The sequence below is a fragment of the Octopus sinensis genome, unplaced genomic scaffold (genome assembly GCF_006345805.1).
Source record: "Octopus sinensis unplaced genomic scaffold, ASM634580v1 Contig09616, whole genome shotgun sequence".
NCBI classification, from domain to species: domain Eukaryota; kingdom Metazoa; phylum Mollusca; class Cephalopoda; order Octopoda; family Octopodidae; genus Octopus; species Octopus sinensis.
In genome coordinates, this window is record NW_021831849.1 from 74,273 (window position 1) to 86,443 (window position 12,171).

The 12,171-nt window shown below is 33.8% G+C and overlaps 1 protein-coding gene and 1 pseudogene across 1 annotated transcript; one reads left to right on the plus strand and one right to left on the minus strand.

Moving 5' to 3' along the window:
- Window positions 1-2,092: 2,092 nt before the first annotated feature.
- On the plus strand, window positions 2,093-3,130 carry LOC118761141 (GTP-binding protein 1-like). The gene is made up of 2 exons (XM_036498848.1): window positions 2,093-2,219; window positions 2,253-3,130. The coding sequence occupies exons 1-2, from the start codon at window positions 2,093-2,095 to the stop codon at window positions 2,846-2,848; spliced, it is 723 nt and encodes a 240-aa protein (XP_036354741.1). The 3' UTR covers window positions 2,849-3,130.
- Window positions 3,131-4,340: 1,210 nt separating this feature from the next.
- LOC115228145 lies at window positions 4,341-5,401 on the minus strand (annotated as a pseudogene).
- Window positions 5,402-12,171: the final 6,770 nt, after the last annotated feature.

Consider the following 12,171-nt stretch of genomic DNA (forward strand, 5'->3'; position numbering starts at 1 on the left):
AGTCTACTTTCAAAATGCACCAAATCATTTCTTTATTTATTTCTGACCAACAATTAATTCTTGATTAATTTCGTGCAATTATGCATTGAATTTAGTCGAAGAATTTTTTGAAAATTAATGAAAATTCTACTTAATCTTCTGCTATAATTTGCGTTTTATAAATTTGTTAGGGACTATGAAAAATAGCATTTATTACTGGCATGGACTAAAATGCAAGAATACCCCAACAACTCACAAAGTGAAGGTGCCCAAAGAGGGTCTGACTGTACAACGAAATAATGTATGCCAATGATGCTGAATTCCTTTACCATATTATTGAAACATTACCAAATATATTTTCCAAATAGTTCCTAACAGTCAATCATAATAAAACGGAATACACAAAAATTGTTTAAGCTAAACGCCCTTACAATAAACCCTAGAGAAAGCATAAAAAAGTCGGATCACTGCTAGGTAACTCTGAAAATGTCACGCAAAGAAGAATATCATCAATCGCTGGATATAACAAATTTCTAAACATTTGGCGTCTAATTAAGCTAAATACAAATATAAGACTTAAGATTTATAACATGTTTGTTGTTTCATTCATGAAGTATAACAGATCGACATTGGAAATTACCAAAGCGGAAATGAACAGTTTGAACCAATTTTATCGAAACCAACTGAGAAGGATGACAAATATAAAATTCCCAAGAAAAATATCAAAATCAAACTTATATAAAAGATGTAATTCTTATATAAAAGATTTGAAATATTCACGGAGATCTGTCGCCATGGCGACTTTTTATCACATATTAAGATTAGGAAGTCTCACTTTGTCGAATATCGCGATGGAAAATTATTTTGTACGATCTAAAATGACATTCCTTTGAAAGCCCGGATTCATTCTACCTACCGCATTAAACAAAGACTTGTTTATTAATTTACTGTTATTCCGGCATCACCAAATTATAAGGAAAAAGAAAAAAGTTCTAGCTAACTAAGTGATCCCAGACCATGGCAATGGAGATTTTTCCTACGAGGACGAGAGTTCTGGATGGCTCTTCAGAAAGAGCAAAAATGTTATGTGGCTCGTTGATAACGTGGCGGCATCTAAAATTACTATTTTCTAGTTTCTCTAAAATCTAAATCAATTATTACCAGTGCTGCTTTCCGACGATTCCAGAGGTTCGAAGGCGAGGGGGGCAAACTCAAAAGCGTCCGAAATCACGGTATTTCGTCATCTTTGTCTCTTAGCCAGGCACGGCGAATGCGACAGTCCTGGGAAGCATTGTCCGAAAAAGAGTCGACACATGGCATAAACAAATTGCCTTCCTAAAAGGAAAGGTCGTCATCCCGTCGGGACGCTTGCCGTCGCTCCGGGAAAGGCCGACTTGTATTTCGGACGCTTTTGAGTTTGCCCTCGCCTTCGAAACCTCTGAATCGTCGGAAATGCGACTCAATATGGGAAAAATCTCCACAAAACAACACCGGAGGAGACGAGCGCTGTTTAGAGCGAATCTCGTTGCTGTGCTCCGCGGAAACTGCATCAATACGCAGCGCGGCATCGTTGAGCTGACCCTCAGGCCCTCGACAATTCCCTTAGCACCCAATTGCTTACTTTTTTTTTCTAATTATGATTTTACTCAATTATTACCAGTGCTTATGTCATACATCATATCATAAATGACGTAATTATGGATAATTGAGGAAATTTTCTCAGTCAATTCTACCTTTATGCATACCTGAGAAATCCCATTCAAAAAAAAGCAGAATTTAAAACGGAAAATATCACAAAATCAGAACATTTATAGGTCAAGAATGTTTGGGCCAAAATATGATCTTTTCTTAATTGTTTCTAAAATTAATTCAGTAATAATAAATGAATTTTAAAATAGATTATTTGCAAAATATAAAAACCATGTCTTTTATAAAAAATTCCAAATTTTTGTTTAATCCTTTTTAAAATTTTTATAGAAATGTTTTTTTCCTATTCTGAAAAATTAAATCAATTATAAATAAATAATTTATTAATTAAAAATAGATTTTTATTTATTGATAAATAAAATGTTTTTCTAACGGCTGTATTATTTACTTTGTCTTAATTGGAATAATGCAAAATGATCCAGAAATTGTTGAATCCCAAAAGGATCAACAAAAAATAGAAATAATAAAAAATGAAATAGAGAATTTAATGCAACTCTCTAGAGGAGAAACTTTCTATGTGTTGGGAAAGGAAGGTTCACCTAATCCTGAATTCTTATTACTGTTAGACTTTATAAATCATTGCCGAAACAACATCGACCTGGATAAACTTGAAAAACTCTTTCAACAAGTCGTTAAAGATATGCAATGTCAGTCCATCTCTTTGTGTGACCGAAAATCAGGCGACGGACCTGTCAGAGACTTTCGAATAAGAAATATTGTTGACGAATATGATTTTATAGAAACTAGGTCATTCAAAAATATTATTTTTAGAATCACAGTTGCAGGAAACGTCGATACTGGAAAAACAACCCTGTTGGGGGTTTTGACCCACAACACTTCCGATGATGGAAGAGGCTCTGCTAGATCAAAAATGTTCAATCACAAGCACGAGGCAGCCACCGGTAGAACGAGCTCAATTGGAGTCAATATTGTTGGCTTTGACTACGCTGGAAATTGTCTGAATAATCCCGACCGAGGAAAACTGGATTGGCAGAAATTGTGTAAAAAGGCTTCGAAAGTTGTTTCCTTAATCGACTTGGCTGGACACGAAAAATACTTAAAAACGACGATTTCTGGAATGTTCGGATACGCGCCAGACGCTTGCATGCTTATTGTTATATCCCACTGTCGTCATTTTAGATTGGGGCCAACGCAGGTATGATTGGGATGACGAAAGAACATTTTTGGCTTGCAACATCTCTCGACATTCCCTGCTTTTTTGTTGTCACTAAAATTGACATGTGTCCTGCACAAAAACTTACGGAAACACTACAATCACTTGTTTCCTTTATTCGGAGTCCATTTGTCAATAGGACTCCTGTAAAAGTTAAAAATATGAATTACGTCTTTCGTTGTGCAGAAATGTTTTCTTCACTTCGGTAATGTTCTCTTATTTCTGTAATTTTCATTAGTCTTTGTCCAATTTTTTCTATTTCGAACGTAACGGGCTCAGGGATCGACTTATTGCGGAGATTTATCGACTTGATTCAACCAAACGTTAGGTTCTTTACGAATGACGGACCATTCGAGGCAATAGTCGATAATATTTTTAATGTTCCGGTTGAGATCATTTTTTATATTTTAAGAATGTTGGAGTTGTCCTTTCTGTAATTGTAATGAAAGGAGTGGTTAGAATAAATGACCCAATCGTAATTGGCCCAGACTATTTCGGGAGATTTTCCGAGACTATTGTCAAAAATATTAATAGAAGTCGACTTTTTGTTCAATCTGCGCGGCAAGGACAACTAGCAACATTATTCATTAGAAAAGTGGGTTTAATCCGTTATAATTTAGATTGAAATGCATCTCCGTAAAGGAATGATAGTAACTGTTTCCCCTAAACCTGCTGATATTTTTCCCTGTATGGAGTTCGAAGCAGATGTTAGGATTATGCAACATCCAACGACTATAAGTGTTGGATATCATACACACTGTAGTTCTGATGATTTATGTTTAGTACATGTTGATGGGATTAGACAAACTGCTAAAATTTTGAATATTTACGGGAATGATTATTTGAGGACCGGGGATTCTGCAACTGTTCATTTCCGATTCATTCAGCGTCCTGAATGTGTTAGAGTTGGTTCTAAGCTTGTTTTCCGTGAAGGATTGACCAAAGTTAATAATCAATAGCCCTTATTAACAGGGATTTGGTTCAATTTGTAAATGCTACAAGTTTACTCCTAAAATAATTTCCAAAAAAGCTGAATCTGGAAATATGCTAACTAAGCGCTACAGGCGAAGGCACAGGACAAAGCAGGTAATTATATTTTCTTACCGGTATTAGGTCTAGTTTGGTTGATTTGAAAATACTATAACCTTTAAACCTAACTTGGTAATAAAAATAAATTTTTGTAGAAATGAATTGTGCGCTTGTTTAGAAATATAATAATTTTTCATAAAGTAGGTCGATTCACGCAACGACTATCTGGCATATTGAGTTTTAGTACAAGATCGTGCCTGAGCTTAGCAAATTTGTTAATCATCATAATTGGATTTAATTTAATTCCTGGGAACTCTGCGTCAATACTCAAAGCGTTCTTTGTAATTTAAGATAAATCAATATTCAAAATCGTGATTTTCGTAATCTACTTAGAATAAAATGTTAAGCAATAAGATTAAAAAATATATATAAAATTAGATAGAAAAGGTGGCTACCACTTATTCATTTTACCCAAATCTTTTGGATTCCAATTCAAATATGCATCATCCACGGTGAGACGTATTTTTGACTTTAATTTATTATATATTTCAAAAGCAGATTTAGTCAATTTGAATATGTGCTGAGTGCGATAATAAAACAGCACATTCAGATGCCTTAATGTGGACAAAATATCTTCTCTTTTTATGGCAGTAATTTCCGAAATTTCACTACACATAAACAACTGATGAAAATTCACTTTAAAGAAATGAAGCGCTCGTTGCACTCCTTTTGGGAATATTCCACCAACAAATTGAGTATAACATATGACCAATAAGAACGATAAGATAATAAGCCAAAATCCGACAAAGGTTTTTCAGGGGTTCCAGTTCGGTGTTCACGTTGGGATAAAATATAGCTAAATTCAATCAAAAAACGGCCATATCCGAGCCTCTGGAAAGGCGGAAGAGTGAGAATACAAGCTACGTTATAGTCTTCCGTAGAATGCTTTTCCTTGGAAAAATAGCCGACCATTTTAAATCCGCGAAATCGTTCGTGACCATCCTATTTCATCATAGAACATGACAAAACCTGATGAATTCCAGGAACGTACCCATTCATGCTGTCACTCTCAATTTCACATAGAACATAAAATATAAATGGCTCAGTGTCGTAGAATAGAGTTTTGTGGTCAAGAAACAGTTTGGCCAAAAGACAGAGACGCTGAGCAAAAACTCGCTGCTTCCGTCCATCAATTTCGAATACGGAAAGACAGTCTTTCCTATAAATTTCTCGACCAGGAGGATGGAAAGCATGACATTTCTGTCGATGCCTACTAAAACAAAAATCGTTTCTAGCATATCCGAGACAGTATTGACAAATGAATAAACATTTCTCATTTTTCAGGATCTAAAAAAGAGCATGTCCAATGACTACTTCGGGATATGGAGAAAAATACCAAGGCTCTATAAAATGTTTTCCATATTGAATCAGAGATATGTTCTTTATCCGCGTTGTGTGGTCGTCCAAATTTGTAGCCACGGCCATGCTCCCGGTTTTGTATTTCTGAGTGTTAGATTCCTTGAATCATATCAAAATAAAAACCAACAGATTTTTTTTCAGAGTTTTGTGGATTTAATCCATTTATTTCCTGTGATTGAAATATAACTAGAAATACATTCGAGTTGTTTTTCTTGATTCCAGAAAAGTCAATCCTGTCTTCCGTAACCCATTCATCCAATCTTTTATTGACTGCAAATTAATAATTAAATTTACAGTCTTGATAATGAACATAATATTCTGCGACAGTGTTATTTATACGACTATCGATAATTTCAGCAATATCTAATCATAACTTTTATAAAATATACGCCACGTCGCACCATCTAATAAACAAACTGGCGCCTTTTCTCCTTTTTTCAAACGAATTTTTGTAGAACTACACATATTTAATCTTTTTACGCAATTAAATATAAAATAATATAGCTAAATAAACAACCACATCAAGCTGATAAAGTAAATTTTATTAAATATAAATATTAATTTAGAAAATTTATAAATATATATTATTTTTACCAATAAATAAACTCAACTTTAGCTTTTATTAGTTAAAGTATGTAATACGCCTCTTTTTAAATTGAAGGTTATAACATCCGACAGAATGTTCAATTTGGACGTTTTTTTCAACAATCTCTCCAGTTCCTTCCTCCTCTTAGCTAAAACAGAGGATCTCGCTTCATTTGCGATCGTGAGCGGTAACGCACAAACTATCTGTTTTGCCGAGAACTAACCGTTCCAGGGCAACGCTTGCAGATTAAATAATTAAAAATGATTACAAAAAGTTAATTTATTTTACTCATTAATCTGTTCAATTGGTAAACGTCATATATCGTTAAGATGTGAATCGGTCATCTTCGTTCTCAGACAATTTTTTACATTATTCATTTAGGATATTAACTGTTCACACAAAAATGTGTTTCCAAATATATAAGCCATTTTTCCAGCATTGTAGGTTAATTGTGGAGATTTTTTGACACATAAAAAATTTCTGTAGAAGCACAAAATATCCAATTCAGAAAAATATTTTGATTTACGTGTAGTGTTGCATTGAATTTTAAGTAATTCCATTTGATAACAACCTAGAACTGCCTTAGTTTCAACATCAAATGGGATTGAAAAAGCTTTGAAAAGATTTTTATAAACCTAAAAAATATAAGCATTTTACTCTTAAATTCATAAAACGTGATTAAAATTCTTATCTCAATTCATAACTATAATTGCGTAATCGGGAACATCAGTCGGATTCGTAGAAAGAAAATTCAAATTTCGCAGTCATATATTCTTGTCATATAGTAAGAGAGTATTCTGACAGTGCTTGTAAAAATTCCTTACATACTATTCGAAGATAGCACGAAAGGTACTATATTCATTTTATCATTTGAACCAATGATAATTCACTAGGAAGCAGGTCATGTTCATGCATTTGTTCCATTTGAACTTGTTTCACTAATCGCTGATTACTAATTTCACACTAAATTAAGTTTAGAATTATTTTCGTCTTATCCAACACAAAAACATCAGGTTTATTATTCTGGACAATGACAATGGTATTGATGTTGATGAGGATTAACAAAAATTGTGTAATTTTGAAATTTTGAAATTTTAGTGTTCTATAGATCTCAAGTTTAAAACGTAAAATAAAATTTAAAATTAATTATTTTGTCATCTTGTTGATTCTTTCTTTGGTATCTTCATCCGAAAATTCTACATTAACGCAGTTATTCTTATCTTCAGCTGAAAATGAATATTTTGACATATGAACTCCCATTTTTTTATTCAACAAACAAATTTGACATTCCGAAACGACTTTTCTAACAACATTTCTTTTAATTGTAAAGAAATTGTCATGACAGTGCTGTTCTAAAGCATTCTGCCCGCAGTGAGTAATATTGTGAATATTCTTACAATGGAAAGCCATTTCATCTTCATTATCCAAAGTAATTACAAGCTTCGGACTTTTATCTTTGCTTGAAAGATACAGCTTTCCAGAAATCACACAAAATTTTTCAGCTTTTTTTCTGAGTCGATATCTTTGTTGTTTTGATTTAACGGGAATGGGTACACCATTCAAAATATCCACAATATAATAATATTCCTCAATATTCTTAACAAACAAACGAGACATTAAACAGAATGCTTAATTTATTGTTTTTAATGATAATGGTTAACCATTGAAAAATAAAAATCCATAATATTATTATTTTTTAAATTAATAGGTAAATATATTTCAATCTTTAATTAAAATTTTAAAATTTAATATTATGGTAACGCGTCAGGCATGGTAACGCATGGGGCATGTAACATACAGTGCTGGTAGAAAAAAACCGGTTTTGCAGTTACTAACTTTTTTTGGCGGATAGCTATTAATTTTCTAAATGAAATAAAGAGTTTGAAGTTGATTATATGTATAATCTTTTTTACTTTTAAAAAATTTTAATAATCGGCGGAAATTTTAAAAATTTAAATTTTTGCTTGTGAATAAAAAACCGGTTTTAACAAAAAGAGTTAACAAAATCAACAGTTAATATGTTGTGTGGTATCCTCGATTAATAAATAGCTCGTATGACCTGTTAGGCATACTATCAATTAACTTCTGAATACTTTCAGACGGCAATTCGTTCCAAATTTTTGTTAATTTGACTTCCAGATCCAGTTTATTTTTTGCAGGATCTAAAGAATACTTCTGCTTCATCATGCCCCAAACATGTTCCATTGGGTTCATGTCCTGAGATTGCGGAGCCCAATCAAAAATTGGAACTTTATTTTCTTCAAAAAACTTGGTTGTCAATGCAGATTGATGACAGGGAGCCAAATCTTGTTGGAAAGTGAACTGATTTAGTCCCATTTTTCGCGCCGAAACGAACAAATTATTCGTTATTACATTTATATATTTAGCGGAATTGAGGGTTCCATTAACAAAAACTAAATTGCCCACTCCTTGATAGGAGATTCAGCCCCAAACCATAACACTGCCTCCACCAAATTTTACTGTCGGCGTAATATGGCTCAATTCATAACGTGAACTTTTTTTTCGATAACTGTATTGCCTTTTTTAGTATAAAAAATCTTAAAAGATGCTTCATCAGAGAAAATAATAGTTTTCCATGCGTCATTGTTCATCCGAATAAAAATTTTTGACAATTCATATCTTTTTATTATGTTTTTCTTCAAAATCAACGGTTTACATTGACATACTCTTCCGAAGAGAAAATTGGAATTTAAATAAGTTCCAATTTTCTTTCTACAGACACTCTTACCGGTTAAATAATTTATTTCATTCCTCAACGTGTTAGAAGATTTTTTTGGATCGCACTCAACAAGATGCAATAAAATTTCAACGTCTGTTTTTTGAAGCTTTTTAGGACGTCCAGAACCAGGAATCCTATCAATAGTTCCATATTTTTTGAATTTTCGAAGAAAATCTCCGATTGTCGATTTTGGAGTATTTAGATGATCTGCGATATCTTTTATCGTCCAATTTAACTCATAAAGAGCAAAAATCTTCCATTTAATTATTTTATTTAACATTTGCTTATAAAACTAAAAATTCAACTACTAAAATATCACTCAATAATGAAAACCGGTTTTTTATTCACACTCTAAAATTTAAATCTTCAGAATTTTAAACGATTAATGGAATTTTTTATAAATAAAAAAAATTATAAATCTAATCAACTACAAAGAGTTCAATTCAGTTAAAAAAATAAATGCTATCCGCCAAAAAAAGTTAGTAACTGCAAAACCGGTTTTTTTCTACCAGCACTGTACTACTTCGCCATTCGCGAGGCTGGCCGGGTGTCTCGTGAGGCCATTAATTAGCTTAGCTATCTTTTTACTTTTATAAATGTTAATAAATATTTCATAAAAAAAATTCACTAGTAAGTATGTCATGTTCACGCATCTGAAATTTTAATGTTAAATAACAAAAAATAGATACTAATTTAAAAAAGGTAAATGTAACAAATCAACATTTAGTAAATACTTTAACCATAAGAAAAATGTTAAAGAAATTAGCAAAAACCATTAATAATGAGAGATATGCAGTGGAACGGTGAGGTCGTCCCACTGCCGACCCGAAGCATAGATATTCGATTGTCACATAAATGACTCAAAGTCATCAGAATCATTCTCGTGTCCATTGTCCGAATAATCTTCATCCAATTGATCATCTAATATTTCCTGAGTCGTAGGATTAAAATCAACTTTGTACCGCAAAATCCCTAAAAGTAGTCTCTAAATTTTAATACCTCCAATTCCACCGAAACCCTTAACAAACTGAGACCCCTGAGGAGACCGATCACTTACTAATTCCAAAGCTATTCCAAGCGAAGTGTATTTTTCTGTAAGCCACTCTAAAAAATTCTCATTAGAGGAGACAGTCAATTCGACATTAGTCTAAAATATATTCCACAAGATAATTCCTCTGGGTCGAAATAACGATCACATCTACTCATTTCATCCTTGGTTACATGCCTGTGAGTAGTTTCTAAAGATAACCAAACAAAGTAGACCTTCAGTAACAGTATTTACCAGAGTGAGGCGATATATATCCAGATTTTCCCAAACTATAAGAATCTCAATGGCACTCATATCCAATGCCTGCAACGTGTCGGCCAAACCATAAACATATTTACGAGTGTCAAGATTTATCTCATTAAACAGTTTGTCTAAAATAAAACCACTCCAACAAACCAATGACTTTTTTTTCCTTATTAAAAGACACGTTACTAAGACAGTCGGACGAAAGTGAAATTGCTTGAGTGAATCCACTCTCGTCACCATAAGATATGTCCACCAATTTCAACACGATCGCCGCCAGTCTCTACAATAATCATTCCAGGAGTGCTATACCAAATCGAATAAATCAGATTTATTCAATTCTGCCTTAAAATCGGCTGATCCGGCAAGAATAATTCCAGCCACGTTTGGTTTATCGTTAGTTATGAATAACTCAGTGCAACATTCGGCAACTTTTCTAAGATAGTTATGCCTTTTTTCCATTCGAAGTCTTTCAAATCGACGTTGTGACTGCCCTCCACGTCCTTTAAAAGTCAATTCCAAATCAAAACCGTGTTTTTTAGGGAGATCGACGTGAAATTTGTGAAGGACTTCCTTCGTGTTTCCAGTCAGGGTTCCAAATAGACAGCCATTTCCGTCCATTACTACAAATCCAAATTTCTGCTCGCTGTCTAAGAGTGAAGAAAGTGCCTAAATTATGAAAATAAGCCCACTTCTGTGTGGAATTTATTGTCACAAAGATATAAAGAACTATTTACAGGCCGAAATGGCTCAAAATCAATTGTTAATTTCTTTTCTTTTCCATCATCAGTAATTACTGTGCCACAGTATAATACTAGTCCGTTTGGTGGTACTGAAAGCAGGTTTAATAGACTCAACAACCTCGATTATACAGTTTAAGTCGAGATAAGACTGAGGTTATTGCACTTTGAACAGAAAGTCTATTTACTCTGCTCTTTATATTTGTTGCTGTTCCATATTCCGTGGATAAGAGTTTGGCTACCCGGGAAATCTGATCACGTGGGGGTACAATCAGCGATATCATGCTTGTTCCGTTACTTAGAAATCAATTTTTATAACAACCCTCGGGCACAGTCAAGGTTTTTAATAAGCTTTCTAACTTTCCATATCTCGATTGTTTCATCAAGGACATTTGCATCTGAATACATTGAACACTATAATGTGACTAATTTTATTGTTTTAATTTAAAGTTTTTTTAAAATTGTTATTGAGTAATAATATTAAATAAATCGAATATCTTGGTATATACTAGGATCTGGGGAGTTTTCCACACTGCTCTGGTACTCTTGCCGCATAGCAATCTAAAAATCCTGATTTCCATCCCCCTAATGTCATGCCATTGGCGGCATCTGCCGTTTACATCTTGGAGGGCCTAAAGTCCTTCCCTTGTGAACATTTTCCGGAGAATTGCCGCCAGTTAAATATTTGTTAGTAATAAACTGGCGTATCAATCTGCATGGATCTATAGCTTCCGAACTGATTGTTTTTACGGGTTTGGATCTTTTTCGTCCTCATCGCCTTCACAAGAAACATTAAACATATTTCTTCATCGGACACGATTCCGATACATTCTCATTAGCAACGTCCATCGTTATTTCGTCACATTCAATGTCACTAAACATATTTTTCCCACTTCCTCATGGAATCCAACCATATTAAAACAGTTGTAATTTTTTATTATTTTGACTTCCCTCCAAGCCATTCTGAGCATTGTAGCGCATCTAAGAAAGTAATAGAACGGATCTAAAAGGGGACCTCCTACCTCCCTTGATCACTTACCAATGAAAATCTTCAATATGTAAAACCCTTCGGGAAACAAATGACGTGGGGTGAGCGACGATAGGAGGCTGACAATTGGGAACTGAGCAAACCAGATATTCCCCACCTCTTTTTGGATCCGGAAAGCTGTATTGAAGATTTGGAGACTAATGTTGATCGGCACGGACAGTTCCTCCTTCCTTGGCTTTCTCATTCGATTAGTTAGCTATGACTGTTTATGCCGGGTTTGCTATGCTAAGCAAGCTTGGAGTTTATAATAATAATTCACACGGATTTGAGACAAACATAGCCTAAATCAATTACGGCAATCTTCCTTTGTAAAAATATAGCTGTGCTGTAGACTGTAGTACAATTTGAAGTTAAAGTTTGTAAAGGAGCCGAAGCTTGAGTCCATTTCCTGCACGAAGTCGCCTTCTCATCGACGGGTACGCAAAGAATTCTGCTAAAATTCAATTTCGTATTCTCGA